The following is a 22,138-nucleotide window of genomic DNA, read 5'->3' as shown; positions in this document are numbered from 1 at the left end:
GAGATTGCGCCACTGCACTCCAGTCTGACCATAGAGCAAGACTCCATCTCAAAAAACAAAACAAAACAAACAAACAAAAAACCCTCACCATTGGTTTACTCATTTACTAATCATTTACTGAGCATCTACTATATTCCCCTATCTCTATGCTGGTCTCCAAGGATGCCAGGATGAACCAGACACAGTCTGGAGCTCACAGACTCGAGGCAGGGCAGACAAGCTTTTTTTTCTTTCCTTTTTTTTTTTTTTTGAGACGGAGTTTCGCTCTTGTTGCCCAGGCTGGAGTGCAATGGCGTGATCTCAGCTCACTGCACCCTCCACCTCCCGGGTTCAAGTGATTTTCTTGCCTCAGCCTCCCGAGTAACTGGTGGAGACATGTGCCACCACCCCAGCTAATTTTGTATTTTTAGTAGAGATAGCATTTCTCCATGTTGGTCAGGCTGGTCTTGAACTCCCGACCTCAGGTGATCCGCCCACCTCGGCCTCCCAAAGTGCTGGGATTACAGGCGTGAGCCACTGTACCCGGCCAGACAAGCTTTTAATAAGACATTGTAATTTAAAAAGCACTTTTATTTAGGAATGAATAAAAGTGTTATGAAAAACCAGAGAAGAGAGTGGTAACTCCACCTGGGCAAGTCCAGAAGACTTCCCAGAGGAAAGGGCATTTGAGCCAAACTTAGAGTTGAACAGAAGGAAAAGGTAGGGAGTGGAGATGGGCTCAGAGGGCATTCCAGGCAGACAAAACAGGGTCAAGTGGGACCCCATCCCTGATCTCCCCGCACCAGGAGAGGATCTCCTACCTGTACAACATACTTCTGAGCCGCCGAACCAATCTGTTGGCTGCCCTGCACCGATCAGTGAGGCGGCGGGCAGCTGACCAGGGCCACAGAAGTGCCTTCCTAGTGCTGGCCAGTCGGTGAGGCCACTGTCTTTCCTATAGGGGTGGGGCAAGAGGGGAAAGAAAAAGAGCCAGGAGTTGGAATGGATTTCTGTCCTCTCTAAGTGTCAAGAGATTTGGTTGAAGAGGATGCCCATTGCATGCCCTTAACGCTGTGAGAGATGGGAATTCTTAGGGGTGAGGAGTGAAGGGAGGAAGGAAGGCAGAGCCATGGAGAGGTTGCTGCTGAAGTCAGAGGGATGGAGGATGTACTGCAGGAAGTCAGGAGGTCCTCCCTGCCATTTGGAGGTTGGTGCTGGAGTGGGGAGGCTTAAGCTGGCTGGTCTGGCCTACTTAGTGTCTGTGACCCCTTTCTCAGGTGCCCTTGCCTAGGTCCATTTGTCAGCCACTTTTGGCTGCATCGGGCCTACTGCCTGGGCTGTGGGCAGCCCCAGGATGAGGGAGACATGGAGAACATTGTGTCCTGCAGTACCCCGGGCTGCCAAGGTGAGACCCCCTGGGGCGTGTGCCTCTCCCTGCTCAGACTTACCCCACTTGCATATGACAATCCACTGTGGTCCTTCCTTGATGGACTTCTCTTGTACCTCACCTTTTGTGCCCCTCCCTTCATTACTATGCATGTCCTCCTTTACACAGAGCCCTCAGGTAGCTCATTTTCTCCATGCTTGCCTTTATTCTCCCAGGTATTTATGAACAGGATTTATGTGCAAGTGGCATTGCAGCAGTTCCCTAGTGTGCACCCCTTGACAAGGATGGTTCCTCCAGGGGTGTGAGGGGAGGCAGGGGCTGGCAGCCAGGAAGCACAGAGGGTGGGTGGGTGAGCTCGGGTTCACCTCCACTCCCCCGGCCTCCGCCAGGTCTCTACTGCCTCACTTGCTTCCGCCTCCTGGACAATACCTGCTCTGTGTGTGCATCTCCCCTCTCCTACCAGGGCGACCTAGACCTGGAGCTGTGAGTCTTTCAGTGACATGGGGTGGCTGGAGTCTGTAGGGGCAGTGGAAGTAGCCACCCTTCTCCCAGGATGTCTGCGGGCCACTGAGATGAGAGTCTTCTCCAGGGACTCCAGCGATGAGGAGGGCCCTCAGCTATGGCTGGCTGCAGCTCAATCGAAGGACCCTGAGCAGGCATGGTTACTGCAGCAACAGCTCCAAGAAGTGCTCGGCAGGAGCCTCTCAATGGAGTCCACTTCCGAGTCCAGGTAAGCAGGAAGCAGGAGTTGGCACCTAGGAATTGTGAGGCCTAAGCAGGTTCTGTTCCATTTACAAAGGCCTTCCTGGGTGTCTGGACCTTTGCCAGGGCTTGAGAGAGACATGAGGGGAGGGGAAGTAACTGAGGTTTGCCAAGCGGCTGCTCTGTGTTAGCACCATGGCCCTGGAGGAGCTCACCATGCCCTTGGGGAGAGTGACATCGAATAGATAACAGGGTGGACAGTACCCTGATAAAGGAGTGAAGTACACTCTGGACAGCACAGAAGACACAACAGCCAATTTGGGAAAAGGGACATATTAATGAAGGCTTCATAGAAGAGGTGATAAATGAGCTGGATTTTTGTTTCGTTTTGAGACAGGGTCTCACTCTGTCACCCAGGCTGGAATGCAGTGGCGCAATCCCAGTTTACTGCAACCTCAACCTCCTGGGCTCAAGTGATCCTCCCACCTCAGTCTCCTGGGTAGCTGGGACGTCAGGCACACCACCATGCCTGGCTTATTATTATTTTATTATTATTATTATTATTATTATTATTATTATTATTATTTTGTAGAGACGGGGGTCTCACTATGTTGCCCAGGCTGGTCTCAAACTCCTGAGCTCAAACCATCCTCTCACCTTGGCCTTCCAAAGTGCTGGGATTATGGGATTATAGGCATGAGCCATGGTGCCTGGCCATGGGCTGGATTTTGGGTGCAACTTGGTGGTTTGTTAGGCTGAGAAGTAGAGGAAAGCATTCCAAGGGGAGGCCTGTGTGGGTTTGGAGAATGTGAGGCATTCAGAAGGGTAGAGCCCAAGGGATGGGTGTGACTGGGTAGAGACCTCAGAGAATGCTGGGAGATGAGGTTGGAAGTCAAGGTGGGAAGAGAGGGGCAAGAACCTTAACTTGTCATTTGAAAAGCTTAGGTTGGAAAGTGATATGCTCATATTTGTCTTTTAAGACCATAAACAAAGAAGGCAGAGTGGAGGTTGGGCAGGAGCAGGGAGGTCAGAGAGGAGCTTGTCTTAGTCTAGGAGAAGTTCGTGATGGCCTCAGGACTGAGGTGCTGAGTGTGACTGGGATTTCTATGCTTGGGCCTGGGCAGGTGTTAGGGCAGGAAGATAAACAGGTTCTGGTGAAAGACGACTGGCCCAGTTTGAGATCTTTGAGGTGTCTGTAGGGCATCCAGCTGGCGATGCCCAGGGGGGTAGTTAGAAAAAGGCAGGGCTCTGGGCTGGAGGTATATTTTTGGGGGGTTGTTGAGCTAGAGACTGTAAGAGAGAGGATGAGCTAGATCATCCTGGCAGAGGGCATGGCAGGAGAGTGGGAGGGGACAGGGAGGGGAGAGGCTCAAGAAAGCAGGAGAGGCAAACTTATGAAATCAAGTGGGGGGATGGGCACAGTGGCTCACACCTGTAATTTCAGCAATTTGGGAGGCCCAGGTGGGCCGATCTCTTGAGTCCAAGAGTTTGAGACCAGCCTGGGCAACATGGCAAAATCCCGTCTCTACTAAAAATACAAAAACTTGGCAGGGCATGGTGGCTCACGCCTGTAATCCCAGCACTTTGGGAGGCTGAGGTGGGAGGATCACTTAAGGTCAGGAGTTCGAGACCAGCCTGGCTAACATAGTGAAACCCCATCTCTACTAAAACTACAAAAATCAGCCAGGCATGGTGGCACACACCTGTAGTCCCAGCTACTCAGGAGGCTGAGGCAGGAGAATTGCTTGAACCTGGGAGGCAGAAGTTGTATTGAGCTAAGACTGTGCCACTGCATTTTAGCGTGGGCGACAGAGGGAGGATTGGTCTCAATAAATGAATAAATAAGTAATAATATAAAAATTAGCTGGACATGGTGACATACATCTTTAGTCCCAGCTACTCAGGAGGCTAAGGTGGGAGGGATCACTGAGCCAGGGAGGCCGAGACTGCAGTGAGCCAAGATTGTGCCATTGTACTCCAGCCTGGACAATAGTACAAGACCTAGTCTCAAAAAATGAGAAGATTAAAAAAAAAAAATAGAAATCAAGTAGGATCATGTGAAGACAGGTGACAGGCAGTCGGGAAATCACTGGAGTGGCTTGTGGGAATGTTTTTCATGGCATCGGGAAGACCAAAACTGGATCTGTCATGATGGGTTGAGGGCTGTCAGGTAAAGAAGACTCAGAAAGGCCGGGCGCGGTGGCTCACGCCTATAATCCTAGCACTTTGGGAGGCTGAGGCAGGTGGATCACTTGAGGTCAGGAGTTTGAGACCAGCCTGGCCAACATGGTAAAACCTTGTCTCTACTAAAAATACAAAAAATTAGGCATGGTGGCAGGCGCCTGTAATCCCAGCTACTTGGGAGGCTGAGGCAGGAGAATCACTTGAACCCAGGAGGCGGAAGTTGCGGTGAGCCGAGATCGCGCCACTGCACTCCAGCCTGGGTGACAGAGAGAGACTCCGTCTCTAAATAAATACATACATACATACATACAAAATAAAAGGACTCAGAAATATGGTATGTGGCTCCTGCATCACTGTTGCCAGGAGTTTGATAATGCTTTTCATCTAATGAGTGTTGTAGTTTGAAAAAATGTAAGCTTGATGGTGAAGAGAAAGACAGAGTTAGCTTCGCAGAGCAAGAAAGTAGCTTGAAGGGGAGTCAGCACTAAAAGTGTTTTCTAGATCTAAGGACAGGAAGATTTGAGCATTTAGGCAGTGTAAAAGAGCGTTGGGGAGGGAGGTTTGGGTTCCAGGGCCAGGTGGACCAGGTGGCCTGCCTTAGAAAGGAGCAGGCTGGCAGAGGCAGAGGGGGAGAGTATACTTTCCCCTGAGCAGCTAAGCCCACTCCACCCTGGTGGCCTTGCTTCTCTCTGGGGAGGAGGAGGCAAGAGCACCTGCTGAGAGAGCAGAGCAGGCAGCTGGGAGTGGAATAAAGATTTCAAGGAGTGGGTGGTAGAGGTTGAAAGACCTACCGTGGCAAGTGTGCAAAGAAGCTGACTGGAGAGGTTAAGGGATTTCCAGGTAGTGTCAAAGGCCCAGATGATGCTGGAAGCTGTAACCTGTAATGATTGCTCCAGTGCCCTTGGTTATGTGATTTTCTCTGGCACATGTGGTAGCCATGAATAGGATTCAGGGGTGGAAGGCTTTTTCTGGGCAGGTCAGGAGGACAAGATGGAGCGAGAATTGAGGTGTCTTTGGTAAGAGTGTCTGACATGACTGGGGAAGAGGAGGGGCTAAGGCTCCTGGGGGCAGCCCAGGGTCTGTCTTGATGACGTGTTAGAACAGGGGCAGTGGCCAGGAGGGAGAGCTGCCTGAACAGGAGGGGCTCAGAGAGGGGGCCATGGCCAGGGAAGAACTCTGGAATGAATCCAGTGAAGGGCCAATGCTGAGGAGGACGTCTGAGTGGGAACAGAGATGCCAGTCAATAGGACCAAGGAGGTTAGGGATTGAGAGGCCAGAAAATTGGATGGGTCCTCTAATGAGGAGGTTGTAGGACCATACAAACAGCAGGAGTCCAGAGCTGGCATCTTAAACAGATGTGGCAGGTGTCTGGCAGGCCTGAGGAGACAGCCACAGCACTGGTGGTATAGCTGTCGTGGCAGCCAGGGGCTTTGCAAAAATCACTAGGGGCCAGCTGGGTTTGAGAAGGTTAAGCTGCCTCCTCTTGGGAGGACTGCAAAGAAAACTGTCCAGTGGGCACATTCCAGTGTGAATGGGGCAGTGGAGGTCGTGATGAGTGGATAGGTTGAAGGGGAAGCAAAGCTTTCTTTTCAGAGGTTCTAGAGGGCCCAGTGAAAGGATAAGCTGGGTCAGCAGAGGGGACAGCTTGAGCCTTGAGCAGGTGTGACCACTGAGGTCACTAGTGGTTCTGTCCTTCCTAGCCATGTGGCCTCAGGCAAGTCACTGCCCCCGCTCAGCATCAGCCTAAAATCAGAAAATATCTACAGCCATGGGCTGGTATGCCTCGTGGGTCTGAGAGAGCAGGAGTTCCTCATAAAGAACAGGAGCTGGATCTGAACAGATGGGGCAGGGCAGGGGGCAGGGATGCACCTGTGAAGACAGAAGGTGGGTGATCCGGCCACCCCCTTCCTCTCCTCACTAGTGACCTGGATGAGGAGAAGGGGCCTCAGCAGAGGAAGCACGGGCAGCAGCCCTTACCTGAAGCCCATCAGCCTATTAGCATTCTCACCAGCCCTGAGCCCCACAGACCACCTGAGACATCCTCCGCCCCCAAAGCAGCCCCCACTCCAGCTTCAGAACCCTCAGTCCCTCTCTCACCTCCCTCTTTTCCTGATCCTTCCCACCCACCCCCCAAATAAACCAAAAGTGGACACAAGTGTGAATCTTAAATTATTATTATTTCTTCCTGTCGCTTACACCCTTGGTGGGGGGGTTGGGATGAGGGGAAGGGAATAGGAGGGGGGGAGTGCCTCTCCCCCTAAGGCACTGACTGGGAAAGCCGAAAGTAGGGAGAAAGGAGGCCACATTGTCCCCATTCTCTGGGGCTGGGCCCCAGGTCTCCCCAGCCCTGGGCTCCCCCCATCACCTGAAATGCTAAGATGAGGCCCAGGACAACCCGACCTCCCCGCCACCCCAATATATTACACCATCACTTTTTAAATAGATACAGGGACTGGTCCCGCTACCCCCTCCCTGTGACCCCTCCCCACTGTTAGGGGTACCTGGGCAGCTGTGCAAATGGGCATGGGGGTGCATGGAAGGGAGGAAGAGCACCGGGCCCCTGAACCTGCCCCTTTTAAGGAGGGGGAGGAGCCGTCAGGCCAGGAAGGGGAAATAGTGCAAGGCAGAGCCCAGGCTGCAAAAGGGGTCCAGCACCCAGCGAGGAAGGGGGGGTGTCCCCCACCCCCAGCAGAATTGGGTAGTTAAAAATCTGAAACTAGATTTCAACAAGACCAACAGAAGAGGCTATGTACAGAATGGGGGTGGATTCAATCCTAAGAGAAGAGTGAGGGGATTATTCTCCCCTGCCTGACAGGAAGCCCAGCTGGCAAGGATCTGGGAAGGGGATCACTTTCCCACAGGTCCGCAGCCCCTTTCCCTGCGGCCAAGCGAGAAGTTCTGTGCCCACTGCCTTGACAAGGGGGCGCCGCTCACCAGCTGGGGTGGCTGAGGAGAGTAAAGACAGCTCGCTCCAGTGGCCGCGGGGGGCGCTCGCCCGCTCAGGGCATGGCCGCCAGATGGCGCCGGCTCGCCCGCTCTCCACAAGGCTCTTCCAACCCCTCACCCTGTCCCACACCCTTCGCTGCGCCAGCCCGGGGGCGGCGTGAGTCAGGGGCGGCAGCGGTGGCGGCGGCTCCGGCTCGCACCTGGGCGGGGAGGAGATGGGGAGGAGGAGAAGAGGGTAGGACGCCGCCCGGCCCGCCCTGCCCTCTGGCCCCGGGGAGGGAGCGGCGGGAACAAGACATTCCCTGCCCAGGGCCGCGGGGAGGGAGGGACAGGGAGGGGAGTGGAACGAGCGGCTCCCCTAGCTGGGCGGGGCCCCTCTCCACTGCCCCCAGGGGCGGGCGAGCCAATCAGGCCACCCTGCCCCCTTCTTCTCCGCGACCCCATGACTCAGCGGCGGGAGCAGGGCGGAGGGGGACTGGGATGGCTCCTTCCTTACAGGCCCAGTCCCCCAGTCTTTCAAGCTTCCACCTGGCTTTCCCCCACCTACCCTTCCTTTGCCAGCCCCCTTTGCATAATTCACTGCCAGGAAAAAGGAACAGAAACCAGGAAGGAGGGGTCTCGGAAGGGAGGGGCAGTCCTTCACCCCCTTACACAGCCAAAACCCCCAAGGGGCATAGGGGCGGGGCAAGGCTTTGGTCCCAAGCCCCCACCCCCTAGAAACCCGCATAGCCGAAGTGGGACCCACAAATCAGAAATACATTATTGCTTCTACTCCCCAGGAGCAGCTGGGGACAGGGACCCCACTTTTACAATAGAGCTGTAAATATATACACAATATATGTATCACTCCTTGGGGGATCACCCCAATTTGGGGAGCCTCTGCCCCAATACCTTCTTAACTTGGAATTGGAATGAGGGCTCTGGGAGGAAGGGCTGATGCTGACACCAGCAAGGCTCCGTGCCCCAGACCCCTGCTGTGTCTGTCCTGCATGCTCCCACTGCTTGGCATGGGTGTCCCCGGCCTTGTGCTGCTTCAGCCTGGCCCTCGTCCCTCTTTAAGAGGACTCCATGGCACCTTCAGCCTGGGGTGTGCTGGGTGCCCCTTCCTCCTCATCGTCATCAGGGGGCCCCGGGGTAGAGACCGGGGGCCCGGTGGGGGCTGACTGCTCCCAGAATCGAGCTAGAGAGAGGCGGAAGGTGTCCAGGTGGCCATTGGAGAGGTCGAGGCCAGCGGGGGATGCAGCAGCGGTAGAGGGTGGCGGGTAGTGGGGTGGTGCATCGTCCTTGCGGCGCCGTCGGGTGCGCACCTCCAGGCAGTTCTGGCCTTTGAGGTGGCGCTGCAGGTGGTCCTCCTTGGCGAAAGCCTTGTGGCACAGGTGGCACTCATAGGGCCGGTCCCCCGTATGCAGGTGCATGTGGTTCTTGAGGTCGTAGCTGTGCAGGAAGCGGGCTGGGCAGTGCGGGCACGAGTAGGGGCGCTCTCCCGTGTGCTTCCGCATGTGTATCTTCAGCTTGTCGTTCCTGGCACAGGCAGGGGTGAGGGGCAGGGAGGTGTTCAGGATGGGATCCCTGGCTCCTTCTGGTCATACTACCCTGGCCTTGTCCCATCCCTGTCCCTCACCATTTGTTACCCCACTATTGCCCCAGGATACCCTGCTGGCTTACCTCTAGCTTAACTAGGCCTTGCCATTATCCACTCTTCTGCTTCCAGCACTGCCTTCCTGGGCACCAAATCCTTCATGCTCCAGACCCACCCCCCGCTGGCTTGTTTTATTCTGCTCTCCTCATTCCAGTAACCCACTCATGTCCCAGTCCCTCCATGACCACCTACCTCCACATCGGGTCTCCTAACTCCTTCCCCCCTCCTCCCACCCTGTCCCCTACCCACGGCCCCTGCCAGGCCCTTCCCCACTTGCTGCTCACCGGGTGAATCGAACACCGCAGACCTCGCAGGCAAAGGGCTTCTCGCCTGTGTGGGTCCTCATGTGGCGAGGCAGTTTGCCTGCCCCATGGATGATCTTGTGGCAGACAGGACACTCCTGAGGCATCTGGGAGCGGCGTTTGCGCACCAGCTTGTCTTGGCCGTCCAGGCCTGGTGCCAGGTTGTCCTGGTGCAGGGAGCTTAGGTAGGCCATCAGGTCAGGATCGATGGCATCCTCATCTGAGCCCAGCTCCTCTGGGGACAGCGGAGGCCCGCCACCCTGTGCCAGCCCATAGGCTGGGGGATATACCAGCTCCTCTTCTTCTTCCTCACCCTCATAGGGTTCGTAGCTCTGTGGCCCCTCAGGAGGGGAGGCAGTTCCTGTGGGAGGGCTGTAGCTGTCCCCCAGCCCACTGCCCCCACTGCTGCCCACTCTACCCGCCACCTCCTCCTCCTCATAGGTCAAGGGATGGCCGGGTACTGCGGGCACCTCAGGGACTAGGTGGTTTGCTCTGGCCCCCTTGGTTTGCAGGAAAGCTTTCCGGGGCTTGCGGCTGCGGCGGGCAACAGGCCGAGGTGGCGGTGGTGGAGGTGGTGGGAGGGCCACCTGTGGAGGACTGTCTTCACCATTGGGAACTCCAGAGGCTGTGGCTGTGGCAAAGGCCTGCAGATACTGGCGGGCTCGCTCACAGTCATCCTCGTCTGGGCTGGGAGCTTCTAGCCCACTGCCCTGCAGAATCTCCATGCAAGCAGCGATGACACACGGGATCTCCAGCAGGCGGGCAGCCTGGAGCACAGCTGGCATGTTGGCGCTGCTGGTGGTCAGTGTGGCTGTATAGGCAAATTCAAGGAGAGCGCCTAGTGCCTCTGGCCCTACAAAGTCCAGCTCACACACGCCTGCCCCTGCTCCCCCAGTGGTCGTCCCGCTGCCCCCGGCCCCCATGACAGCTCCGCCACCGCCCTCAGTGAATAGCTTCTTGAAGTAGTGGCTACAGGCAGCTAGCACAGCCCTGTGGGTGCGGTATTCAAGGCCCTGCGTCCGGATGGTGAGGTCACATAGGTGGCCCAGCTGGCGCTGCTCATTGAGGCAGCTCAGGAGCTCACTGCTGTGGTCCGGGAATGGAATCCCAATCAGGTCATCCTCGGGGCTCCCCATCTTCTCCTGCAGAGTCAAATAGAGGGGAGGTTAAAAGCGCTCAGCCCACAGGGCTCTGGGGAAAGAGGACCAACTTTAGCCAATATTTATTGAAGGATGACTACATGCCAGTTACCCTTCTGAGTACTTTACACTCATTTCATCTTCCAAAACCCTCCGAAGTATGATCATCATTTCACAGACAAGGAAACTGAGGTTCAGACAGGTGAAGTGATTTTCCAAGTTAAGTGCAGAACAGTGTTCGAACTCAGGCAGTGGGCCCGGTCCTTGTTCCTAACCACTACACTATTCTATTCTGCCTCTGTGGCAGCAGGAGCCCTGCCTTTCTGGCCTTTTCATAGAGGTCCATCTGTGTCACCTGCCCCCTTCCCCATCTCTTTGGAAGGAGCAGTGGACTGGGAGCTAGGATGCCTGGGTCCTGGTTCAGGCTTCATAAAGAATTGGCTGAAGACCGGGGGTGGTACTGGCAGCTGGCCTCAGTCATTTGAAAAGTGAGGTAACGGTCTTTGTAGTGAAACCTCCTCATAACCTGGGGAGAGGCCAATGAGAGAGTTCAGACTCACACTGGACCAAGATCTGCTGGAGGCCAGGCACAGACAGGTGCTTTAACTCAAGTTATCTCTCTCCAAAGCGGCTAGGACACTGTAAAACATATGCAAAGAAGAGAAGGCAGCTTCCAAGCATCATCCTCTTCCTCCTCGTGCCCCTCCCCTGGCTACCAAAGGTTCATCTCCCCTTCTAGATCCCCCGCTTCTTGAGGCCAAATGGGAAACACAGCTCCCAGCATCCCTCCCCCCACATCCTCCCCTCCCCCATGGGGCCAAGGAGCAGCCACCCTTTGCTGGGGTGTCACTGGCTGGCGCGGTTGCTTCCTGCCCCGCACAGATAAGCATCGCCCCCGCCCCCTCCCCCACTGCCAATAGGCCAAGTTCCAGTCCCACCCCCCAACTCCCCCTCAGTTACTGCCACCCCTTTCTCCGTATTCCAGGAGAGCCACATCTCCAGAGGGCCTTGGTCCTGCTCTCTATCCTTTACCCTCCAACGCCCAGCCACAGGAGGTGGGTGCAGAGCAGCCAGCCATCCCAAGGCTGGCAGAGGTGTGGGCAGGGGTTGGGGCCTGGAAGGGGGTGAGACCTGCTTTAAATCCTGGCTCTGCTACTATCTTGCTGAATGACCTTGGGAAAGTCATTTCTCTCTGTGCTTCCATTTCCTCAGCTGTGCAAGGACGGGGTGGAAGTAGTGGCCCCAATGGCTCAGCCCTTCAGCCCTGACATTTTGTGGGTCTGGAGCAACTGGAGACAGTGCTGGGGCCTGGAAAGAGCTGGGCTCTGGAGTCAGCCAGGTTTGAGTTTGAATCCTGTCTCTGCCACCAGTTAGCTCCATGACCTTAAACAAGTGATTTAATCTCCGAGCCGCCTTCCTCGTCTGTAATATAGGATAATTCCACCTGACTCCTAGAGTTGTGGTGAGGGTTAAATGAGACCAAATATGGCACAATGCCTGATACGCAGTGGAGATTCAATAAATGTTCTGGCCTTGGCCTAGCCTGAGGTCAGATTCCACTATACAGATGGCCTCTGTTAAGAAAACTACTTGGGGACAGGTCAGCCTCCCTCCCTTAAATCACCCTGAGGGAACCAGGCTACTACTAGCTACATGACTTTGGATAAGTCACTTCCTTTCCTGAGGAGGCCTGTTCCTCATATGTAATATTAAAGACTACCCCTATTGATCCTTAGGGCAAGTCCCACTGACATTTTGTCAGTGTCCCCTCTGCCGCATCAGCAGCTGTTCAGCCCTGGCCATTGATGGGGAAAGGTTTTTTTTGGGGGGTGGGGGAATGAATGGGGGAGGTAAGCCACAAATTTTCTCTTTAGGAGACAAGAATTGCATTCTCTGTGTCTGCCTCCCTGCCTGCCCCCTTCATTGCAAGGCCAGGGCTCCTGCACAGAAACCTTAGGTGAGCAGCACCCGCATGTCGGTCTTTGCTTGTAAGCCACATCTAGGCACCCTTAGATAGCCCACCTGTTTCCACCTTAAGCCCTCAAACCACTTCTCTCCCTAGGAACCAAGCCATCTGAGAGCTCTCCCTGCTCCCTTTAATCCTCCTGACTGTACTTTACAAATGGTACAAGTGGCAAATGGCCCCCAGACTTGGGAACAAACAAAAACCAGGTGGGCAGCAGCAGCAGGAGGAGCAGCAGCAACAGTGGCTGTAGCCACTTAAGCAGCAGTAGGCACCCTCCTGGGCCCAAGTGGATCCTGTCCTTCCTAAGGGGGATGGGTGGGGCTGTCCTCGCTGTCCATTGGCTGGGAGCTGGGCACTGGCAGGCATGTGGCTCACCCCATCCCTCTCCCTCCTTCCCTGCCCACCCCACCCATTCCCGCTGCTAAGCCCGCCTCCTTTCTCCCACCCCAGGGCCGGTCTCCGTGGCAACTTGGTGTGGTGGGGGCGCTGATTGGCTGACCTCACTGTCAGGTCACAGGCTCAGGCTCGTTCACCACGCAACTCACACAGGGATTGGGCAAGGGTGGGTGTTTAACTCCTTAGGCCCAAATCCAATGCCCATGGCCAAGAGGTAGCAATGAAAGAGGGGGAGAGGCAGAGGACATGCGTGGGAAGGAGAGGGTGTTCATAAGGTTCTCTAGCTTCTGGGAAACTCCCCTAACCCTTACCCAGGGCTCTAGCACCCATGCCAATATAGGTGCCACCTGGAGCTATGGTGGTGCCAACCAGGCCAAGGGGCCCTCCTAGGCCCATCATCTGGGAGGGATGGGTGGGGCAAAGGCGTCCCCTTTCTGCCAGGGTAGGGCACTGGTGCCAGGCTGCCCACCCTACCTTGGGCACCTTTCCCACCTCTGCATCCCAGAGGGCCCAGTCCCCTGACGCCCCATGAAGGCGGCCCATCCCCACCCAGTCTGGCATGCCCCCTCTTGCTAAGACCTTGTGGGCATGGGCGTGTGTGGTGGTTGGGGGTGCAGCTGTGCCAGGGAACCGGGCAAGGTCTGTTTGGTCTGTTTGCCTGGTAGGGGGAAGAACTGGGGGCCCCGCCCCATCACTCCCCTCTTTCCCGCCACCCCCCCAGGCTCCCCTCACTGTCAGGCCTGCTAGACCGGCCAAGCCGGTGGGCAGCTCTCTTGAAACTGGGCCCTGAGTCAAGCCTGCCCTATCTTTGGTTGGGGGAAGACTTCAGGGTGAGAAAGTTGGGAGGGGGTAAAGGTGGGAGTGCCTATCACCTACCCTTCAGTGCTCAAGGGCACCTGGCAGGGTATGTCCAGCACCAAGAAACCAAAAGATGGAGGCCACTGGCCCGGTCTTGGAAAGAAAAGGGAGACGGGAACTCTTCCCAGGTGCTGACCTCAGGCAGGGTCCAGTGCAGGGCTGGGGGCCACTAGGGCCAACACTGCTGGCTTGAGCCAGCCGAAGGGCAGGGATAGGAGGCCCTGAACAGGGCAGCTGAGTAAAGCTGGCCCCCCTTTCCCCACCCTGGGGATTAGGGGAGTGAGGCTTAGTGTGGGGGGCAGCAGGCAGAACCAGGATTAGCGGCGGAGAAAATAGATATGGGCCTGAGACACGGGCACACAGAGCCCCCCCTCCCCAGGTTCCAAGGCCCCTACCTCTAGGCTCTGCCAGGGAGCCTGAGAGGGGCCTGGCCAGGCTTCTCCAGGAGCAGCAGCTTGGGGTGAGGGAGGATGAGGACCAGGCTGTAACATCTTCCTGCCAGGGATGATGGAGAGACCTGAGGCTCTTCCCAACGCTCCTGGTGCCTTGGCTGGCCACCCCTCCCCCTTACTTCTGTCTCCTTTCTCCCTCCAACCCCCACCCCAACTCCAGCCTCAGGTTCTCTTCCTGTTTTTTTGGAACTAAGTTTGCACGAAGCCAGGGCTTTGGCCTGCGTCTGGACCAGGGGGTGGGGAAATTGGACAGCCAGTCCAAAGTCCTCAGGGACCCAGGAATCCTTATTCTCCAGCTTCCTCCACCACTTCTCAGGGCCTCTGGGGCCCAGGGGCCGAAGCCATCTGGATTGCCCAGTTGGGGAGGGAAGGTAAAGGGGCTGAGCCTCTTCTCACATGAGGACTAGAAGAGTTTCAAAGAAGAGGTTCTTTGCCCAGGGATGCTCTGACATTTATGGAGCTCTTCTCTCCCCACCCCAGCCCCTCCAAGCTTGTGCATGCCTTCCCCATCCCCCATATGACGCTTCCCCTCCTAACCTCACCACCCCCAGCACTCACACTTCCTGGGGGCCGAGGCGGGGAAGAGAGACCGCAAGCCACGAAGGGGGAAGGAGGCGAGGGGAGTTGGCTGCTTCCCGGTGCTGTGGGGGTTAAGTCTCTGCCCAGCTCCAAATCCCCCAGTCCTGGTTCTGGGGCTCCTGAAATGAGGTAGACCTTAATGCTTCCCTACATTTTCTTTCCATGACACAAGCCCTTGCCCATAGCCCCTTAGTCTCCATCAAGGGAAATATGAGGGAGATAAAAGATGGCGGAGGAAGGAATGGGGGCAACCCTCCCAGCCTTCGCACCACTACCTTTGGGTATTCCCTGCCATCAGCCAGCCCTCACTCTTGCCCTTCTCTTGGCCTCCTTGTTCTGTCCCCTCATTGCCTCCTTCGACCCTTGTCTTCCCTCCGCAAGTCCACCCTTTGCATTCCTTCCTTCAGCCCTCCTTGAACTCCGCACCCTCTCCACCATATCAGTGTCCCTAGGCCTCCTCCGAGGAACTGTCCCCGCCTCTCCTTTCTCTTCCCCTTGGTTCTCTCTTGCTCAAACCTCTCCACTTTCTCCATTGGCCCCTTGCTTCGAGCATCCCTTCCTTTCTCCCCAGGCATGTGAGGAGTGGAGAGAGGCAGAGGAATTAAATCAGGGGCCAGGCCTGCCCAACACCTGGTCTTGCCAAAAGATGGTTGAGTTTAGGGCATCCACGCCCCACTTTTGGATGAAGCAGGGGACCAAAATTTGGGAGGCAGTTGGGGAGAATGAGTGGTGGAGGGGGGTTTGCAGCGAGAGCGGATGTGGGGTGGGGGTGGAGGGACAACCTGTGCCTCTCTGCCCGTCAGAGTTTCCAGCCCTGGAGCTGCTGGACTTTCCCCGGAGGGTGCCCACCCTGGACCAGGCAATTGTCCACTTGGACAGACTCTGGCCATCAGGATTCTCAGCAGGGTCTGCCTGGACAGTGCCAGCTCCCCTTAGGGCCTGAGGAGACGGCACAAGGTGCCAGGGTCTGCCCTGTGCCCACCCCCTCCCCCCAGCCTAGTGTCTCCAGCTGGGTAACCGAGCTGGCTGGTAACCCCACACCCGCCAAGCCGCCAGCAGAAACCTGAGCCCCCCAGCCCCAGAGGACACCCCAGCCCGATCTCCGGAGCCCGGCTCTCTGCCAGCCTGACCAGCCTTCTGGCCTGGCCCAGCAATCACTCAGTCCCTATAGGCTGCTCTTCTGCCTCTCCTGATCCGCTCGGGTCCCCTTAGACACTGAAGCCTCCCCACATTCCCGCTTCTCAAGCCCTCAGTTCCCTAAACTCTCTTGTGAAGTCTGGGCACCCTCTTCCTGGCCTGTTTTTCAGTCCTCTGACCCTTGGCTAATTCTAGGCCTCCAAGCCCCCCTGGGGCCTGATCTCCCAAGCCAGAGCAGGGCCTACTCACCTGAATGCTGAGGGGCCTGGCGGCAACTCCTCCTGGCCCCTGGGGGCAGCAGGTTGGGACAGGTGGGGGAGGGCCAGGCTTGGGGGGAGGTAGGGTGGCTGTTCCCCGCTCCAGCTCCCTCCTTCAAAGGGGCCGCCCACGACCTGGCCCAGCCCCTCCCCCCTACAGCCTTAACCCTCTGGGTGCTGTCCCCCCTCCCCCCAGCTTGGAGGGAGGGGTTACCGGAGGGCTGGCGGCGTGAGAGAGGGCCCAGAGTCTCTGCCTGTGGTGCCTGAAGCCCCAGCAGAACCCACCCGCTCCTGTCCTTACTCAGTCCTAAAAAGAGGAAAAAGGTGAGGGGTAGGAAAGGTAGGAGCTGGGGCAGTCCAGGAGGACAGAGATGAGGAGGAGCAATGGGAGAGGCTACTGGAGGTGGGACCAGGAGAAGGAAGAAGGGAGGGGAGGGGACAGAGGCGGCAGTGGCCAGAAGAGGGAGGAGGGGAACCCTGGACAGTCAGTGCCAGGGGTGACAGGTGCCTGGGTCCCAGCCCCTCAGAATATGTGGGATGGGGACCACAAGGAGGCCCTCTAGACCCCAGCAGGCTCCTCAGTCCCCCAGGGAGCTGGCCGAATTCTCCCTACCTTGTACTGGGCTGGGGCCCTCAGGGGCTGGGCAAGGCGGCACCCCGCCCTCCCTATAGCCTCACCCCAAACCCACTCACATACCACAGTTCCTCGCCCGGGCACCAACCCCTGCCAACCAGGCCAGGGGGCAGCACTCATGCCAGCCCCCAATAGCCAGGGGGATCAGGGGGAACAGAGCTGGCCTGAGGGGGATAGACAGATTGGGGGAGCTGTGGGCACCGAAAGAGGAAGGAGCCGGGAGGGGGCATCTGCTGGGAAGCGCCTAGCCCCACCCCTTGCGCAAGCTGCTGCCACCCTGGCCGGTTGGGTGGGACCCGCCTGGGCCTGAGGGGCAACTCAGGAGGGCTCTGAGCCCAGACATGGATGGGCCACCAAGTTTCACTTAAACAACTCCTGGGGTCCCTTATTCCTGGAATGAGGAGTGCCCTAGTGTCCCCCAGACACTAGGCCATCCCAAGTCCTGCTAGGCTTGGGGGTACCATAGAAATGCCCCCTAAAGTATCCCCTCCCCTTTCCCCCAACAGCTGCTGGCTCAATGCCGCTGGCCTGCTGCCCCTCACCAGCTCCCGGCCCGGTTGGCACCTACCCACCAGGATGCTGGCAGTCCTGCCCTCCTCTCCCTCCTACCCCCCTGCTCCCAGCGCCCCATGCCAACTGTGGGCCTGAGGTGGGGGAGGGTCACCCTGTGCCTTGGTGCCAGTCTGACGGGCCCAGGTCCCTAGGCCCTACAGATAAGGCCTAAGACCCTGTTCTCAAGCCGCCCCCTCAAAGGTAGCACACTGGTCAGGGCCTACACAGGGAGAGCCTAGGAGGCAATGGACAGCCCTGTGAGCAGTTAATGAAGGCTCCACACCCCAGGGTGGGGGCCAGTGTATCTCCCTACCACCAGGTGCCAACCTCCCATCATTCCCCCTGCCCAAGCATTTGCTTGGGCACCAAAGTCCCTGCAATTCCTGAGAGCCCTAGTGCCTGCAGCCTGTGAGGGAGTGGGGTGGGGCTGCTCTCTGCCCTTTGATCCCCATAAAGGGAGGGAACCAGCCTAGAGGGCAGGGGGCAGGGAGGGAGTTCATGGGGCCCCTCTGTTTCACCCCTGCCAGGGACAGCAGGGCAGGGTGTGGGCATCTTTTGGGTGGGGCCCTAAGGTGAGGACGGGTAGCATGTCTCAGCAAGGGAGATGGATGTCAGTCATAGGTACATGGCATCCCATGGCAATGCAATAGCAAGAATAAAGTGGGGGGATGCAGAGGGTACCCACATTCCAACCCATCCCAGTTCTGGTTTTCACCCTCATCGAGAAACACTTCCAGACTCAGCCAAATTGAGAGCTCAAGGACTACAACTCCCAGTGTGCACCACAATTGCTTTGTATGTACCTTGGGAGTTGTAGTACCCCTTGAGAAGCCCTGGGTTCTCCTCTTCCCCAGAGCCTTGCTGATGGGTGGGAAGGGCAGATGACTTGGTCATGAATCTCCAAGGGGGCTAGGTTTAAGAAGAGGTAAAAGGCTAGGATGTCCATGGTGGAGGAAAGAGGACCCCTGCTCCCAGGCAAAGGGGGAGGAAAGGAGGAAGGAAGGAGGAGAGGATGTCTGTTGAAAGGGGCATATGGGTGGGGAGGAGTTGGGGGGACGGTGGAAACAGGAAGGAAATTGAAGCCAGAGACATGAGGTCGAAAGTAAAGGCCTGGGGGAGCCCCACTCTGAGGCCTGTCAGGGACTGGGATGGCATTTCCCCATGTCATTCTGTTGGCCTGGGAGGAAGAAGAGAAATCAGTGATGTCAAAAGATAGCAAATTGATATATTTATGGGGGATCACTGTTTCTTTTTGCCTGCCATCAGCCCTCTTTTGCCTGGGGCACCTTCAAACCTTGAATCTGGCATAGGTATTTGCTGACTGGGAAGCTCTGAAGGCTGACTGATTCTGGGGAGGATAGCAGGCAAAGAAAGGGGCTTGGGGAGATCAGAGCTAGGCCTGATGGTGAATATGGTAGAAGTATATGTGGGGTTAGGCCAGGTGTAGTCAGGGCAAGTGCTGGCAAATGACAATGCTATCCTCCAGAGCAGAACCATGGCATCTGGAGGCCTCAGGGAAGAGAGGGCTAAGATGTCCATCCTAAGCTGTGGGACAGGATGAAGGGGGCAGTCCTCTCTGGTCCCCCTGGGGAATTTGTTAAAGGTAGCTTTGTCCCTGTGCCAGTGAATATTAAAGATGGCAATTCAGGGGGCCAGGTGGTAGCTGGGTGCCTTTCCCTACTAGGGGTGGAGGTCAGAAGTGGGCAGAGGACCTGCTTTGAAGTCACTTCTCCTGGGCTCCCCAAGGCTCTGGAGAGATGCTTGCAGGCCCCAGCCAAGATTCTTGCCAAGACCTGGGCCTGGCTGGGTGTGGGGGTCTTTCTCGTCCCCACCCCACCAAACACTTGATGGTGGATGACAGCAGCTCTATCCCCTACCTCCCAGTCCCCCAGGCCCGCCTTGGCGCCTGGCTGCTTCTGTGTTGGCAAGAGGTGGGGGGGAGGGGGCAGCGAGGCAACTTCAAACTGTCCGGGCAAAACGTCAAGTTTACTCACGAGTTTACTCAGCACAAGGAGGGGGAAGAGGCCAGGGCGGGCACACCCCATGCCAGGGTCCTATCCATCTGCCTGTCCCCACCTTCCTCCCCCACTGTTCTCTCCTGCCCTAGGCCAAAACAGGCATAGGCCCTAAGGCCTGGTGTCAGGGCAGTCTTAACTCTCAGGAAGGTCAGGGAGCCAAGCGGGACAGAGGCAGGAAGCCCCGCAGCAGGCCCAGAGGCTTCTGTCAGAGGGCAGTGCCCTGCCTGGAGCCCATTCACTACTCATCTTGGGACCTTGGTCCTGGGCCAGAAGAATTGGGTCTCTTAGCCATTAAGAAGGGGGCAGTACCAGGCCAAACCTCCTCCATCTGAGCAGTCCCCTGGGCAGTGACTTCTGACCTGAAATGCCCAGTCCTAGGCTGTCCCTCAGTCTGATGCCATCCAGGCAGCCATAGGATCAGGGGCTGGTTTTCTCAGCCTTGGCTTGGAATGGGGGGCTGGCATCCTATCTGACCTACTTCCCTTTCCTCCCCACCTGCTTTCATTCTCTGCTTCTCTCCCCCAGCCTTCACTGTCCCCACCCCAGAGCGCTCCGCCCCCCATGCCTGCTGGGCCCCCTCCCCCACCCTTCCCCAGGGTGCCAAGTGCAGGCACACAAAGGGCCTGATGGTGCATTGTTAGCCCAGCCCCCGCTGCCCGCCGCGCCCTCCCTGGGCAGGCACTAGGCCAAGGAGGAGCTGGGGGCCCTGGGTGCCAGGGGGCACCATGGGGAAGAAGAGGGGACAGCACCTGTCTTCCAGATACTGGGGTCTACATCAGCCAGGGCTGAGTAGTGATGAGAGTCCCACTAGAGCAAGCCTGTCTCCTTGACACCTGAGCCTAGTGGGCACTGCCTTCTTTCTTCCCCAGAGCCCCATTCTGGTGATATTAACCCCTTTTTGACCCCTGTGCCAAGGCTGGGGGTGTGTGGTACCCAAGGGAGGGGACAGTGTCTGGGGGTGCCAGCTAGTTGTGTTGTGCCCACAGCAACCATGTAACAGAGGCACGCTGCGGGAGCTGGGGTCCCCGGGGCCAGGGACAGAGGCACTGACAGAGATTTCTCCTTGTTTCATCAGCTGCTCCAGGGGGAGCCCCCTGCCCTTCTCCCCAGTTACCGCTAAGGAGAAACACTACCACCCAGACATAGTCACAAGTATGTCCCTCTCTAGTGCAGCGCAACACTCCTTATGCCCACTCTCTCCTCCCCAACCTGATGCCCACTCCATGCCAGCTCTCCCAGCAGTGCCAGGCGGGTACAGGGGTGACCAAACCAGTTGGTGTGTGTAGGGCAGCAGGAGGCAACCCCATAATCCTCCAGGCCTCATCCCCGCACTCACACATACTCCCTTAGGGAACAGACAGTTCCCATCCTGGTTTAACCCCTCACAGCCCAATCTGGATCCCCTGCCCCTGATAAGCGGTCTCCCTCCTCCAGGAATAAGTTGGGGGAAGGAGGAATAGCTGCGCTGACTCATTCCCGTTCTCGGTTGCAGCTAGGGGTCTCCAAGGCATTCGGGCGGGGGTCAATTCAAGAACACCCTCCACCTGGCCCGGAAGCCAGGACAGCCTGCCGGTCTCCCCCTCTCCCCAGCACCCACTTCCGGTGTCCCAAACTAGGTCAGCAGCGCTCGTTTCCTGTGGGTCAGCTAGCACCGGCGCCTCTGCCCCTCCCCTGCTCCGGACCCAGGCTCCCCGCCCCCCCGCCCCCCAGGGCGCCCCGAGGTCTCACCACGTCTCAGCCGCCCTTTGATACGTGGGGGTTGTGCGGGGCGGGGGGCAGGGGACCCGCCCTCTCTCTAAACACCAGCAGGGCCGGGGCGCCTGGGCAGGCACGTGTCCGGGCACAACCCGCTGCCCACGCCACCCCCCCACTCCCGCCCCCACCTCGCTCTGGCCGGGACACGTCGCTCTCTTACTTGGGATGGGGTGGGAGGAGGGAGAGAAAGCTGGAAATTGAAAGCAGCGCCCCCCACCCCTTTGAATGGCAGCCTTCTGCCAGGCGCACTCTGTAGGTTCTACAACAACACAGTAGCGACCCCCACTCTGGGCTGGGGCAGGTGCGCCGGCGCCGGTGGGGGGACGGGTGGTAGGTAGGAGAATTCTTCCTAGTCACCCGCCCTGGCTCTCGGGTTCTGGGGGCATGAGCTGGCGTGGAAAAGGTAGCGGCGGTACCGGAGCCTGAAGGAAGGGAGTGGGATTGAGGGGCAGGGGAGAGAGAGGTCGTTCTATGTCGGTTCGGAGGTTGTTGCTGAGCCCCGCTACCGCTGGAGAGAGCGCGGCTCTGGAAGCGCAAGAAACCGTAGTCCAGCCGGTAACTTTCCCCCAAGCAGCGGCTCCTCCTGCGCCCCCCCAACCCCCATGCAACTGGCCTGGGGCCAACCCACCGCGCCAGGGGGCGCGGGGTGGGGGGGGTGCGCGTTGTCCTAGTTAGAGTCGGTCAGCGTTTCCATTCCCTCAACTCGGTCCGGTCTGGGGTCTCCCCCTAAAGTCACGAAGGAGACTGGGGAAACGCTCAGTGTCGCCTCACCCCCTCTCCATCCCGAAGCCGCCTGTCTGTCTGATCCCAGGAGAAGTGCAGAGAAAGTTTCTGGGGACCCTCCGCCCAGGGTTGGGGGGCATCCGCTGTTCCTTCTCTGTCCTTCCTCCCAATTAAAACCAATTCCAGAGACCCAGGGTGTTGGGAAAGCACAGGGAAGGGGAGTGGTGGGAATCTGATCTGCATGCGTGTGTATGTGGGGGTCCCACTTACAGGACGGACGAAGGACACTGCAGTAGTCTCGAGTCTAGTGAACCCCGAGCCAGGAGACAAAAGTGGGGTACACTCACCTCTCAGCCGTCGGGTCCGCTGGCTGGAGCTGCTGAGGCTCGGGGTGTGGGAAGAAGTGCGTCCCCCACCAGGCCCGGGGGCTTGGGGCCCTGCTCCGGTCCTGGTCAGAAGGCCGCGGTCAGTTGCTCGCCGCTCGCTGCTGGGGGGCTCCTCCTCCGCCGCCCTCTGCCTCCTCCTGCCGCCCG

At 57.8% G+C, this 22,138-nt stretch overlaps 2 protein-coding genes across 5 annotated transcripts in view; one reads left to right on the top strand and one right to left on the bottom strand.

Annotated features, from left to right (window-relative positions):
* DCST2 (DC-STAMP domain containing 2) overlaps positions 1–6,414 on the top strand; it is a 15,860-nt gene extending 9,446 nt beyond the window's left edge. The window contains exons 10-14 of the mRNA XM_011928500.1: positions 786–916; positions 1,257–1,384; positions 1,756–1,849; positions 1,956–2,096; positions 6,174–6,414. Of these exons, the coding sequence (XP_011783890.1) occupies positions 786–916; positions 1,257–1,384; positions 1,756–1,849; positions 1,956–2,096; positions 6,174–6,390 (711 nt within the window). The 3' untranslated portion in view covers positions 6,391–6,414. The remainder of the gene's footprint in view (positions 1–785; positions 917–1,256; positions 1,385–1,755; positions 1,850–1,955; positions 2,097–6,173) is intronic.
* Positions 6,409–22,138, bottom strand: ZBTB7B (zinc finger and BTB domain containing 7B). Of its 4 annotated transcripts, XM_011928238.1 has the most exons (5): positions 21,953–22,138; positions 14,509–14,648; positions 13,894–13,993; positions 9,122–10,281; positions 6,409–8,719 (listed from the first exon to the last, which is right to left on the bottom strand). In XM_011928238.1, exons 3-5 carry the CDS (start codon positions 13,987–13,989, stop codon positions 8,254–8,256), a joined length of 1,722 nt encoding a protein of 573 aa, XP_011783628.1. In that variant the 5' UTR covers positions 13,990–13,993; positions 14,509–14,648; positions 21,953–22,138; the 3' UTR covers positions 6,409–8,253. The 4 variants fall into 4 exon arrangements, with proteins under 4 accessions (XP_011783628.1, XP_011783631.1, XP_011783629.1 ...); XM_011928241.1 differs by lacking the exons at positions 13,894–13,993; positions 14,509–14,648 and adding an exon at positions 10,839–10,917 and having other exon boundaries at positions 21,953–22,056; XM_011928242.1 differs by lacking the exon at positions 13,894–13,993 and having other exon boundaries at positions 6,411–8,719; positions 21,953–22,050.

The sequence above is a fragment of the Colobus angolensis genome, unplaced genomic scaffold (assembly GCF_000951035.1).
Source record: "Colobus angolensis palliatus isolate OR3802 unplaced genomic scaffold, Cang.pa_1.0 Scaffold77, whole genome shotgun sequence".
Taxonomy (NCBI): Eukaryota; Metazoa; Chordata; class Mammalia; order Primates; family Cercopithecidae; genus Colobus; species Colobus angolensis.
The sequence above is the reverse complement of the archived record's forward strand: the minus strand, read 5'-3'. Positions and strand labels throughout refer to the sequence as shown.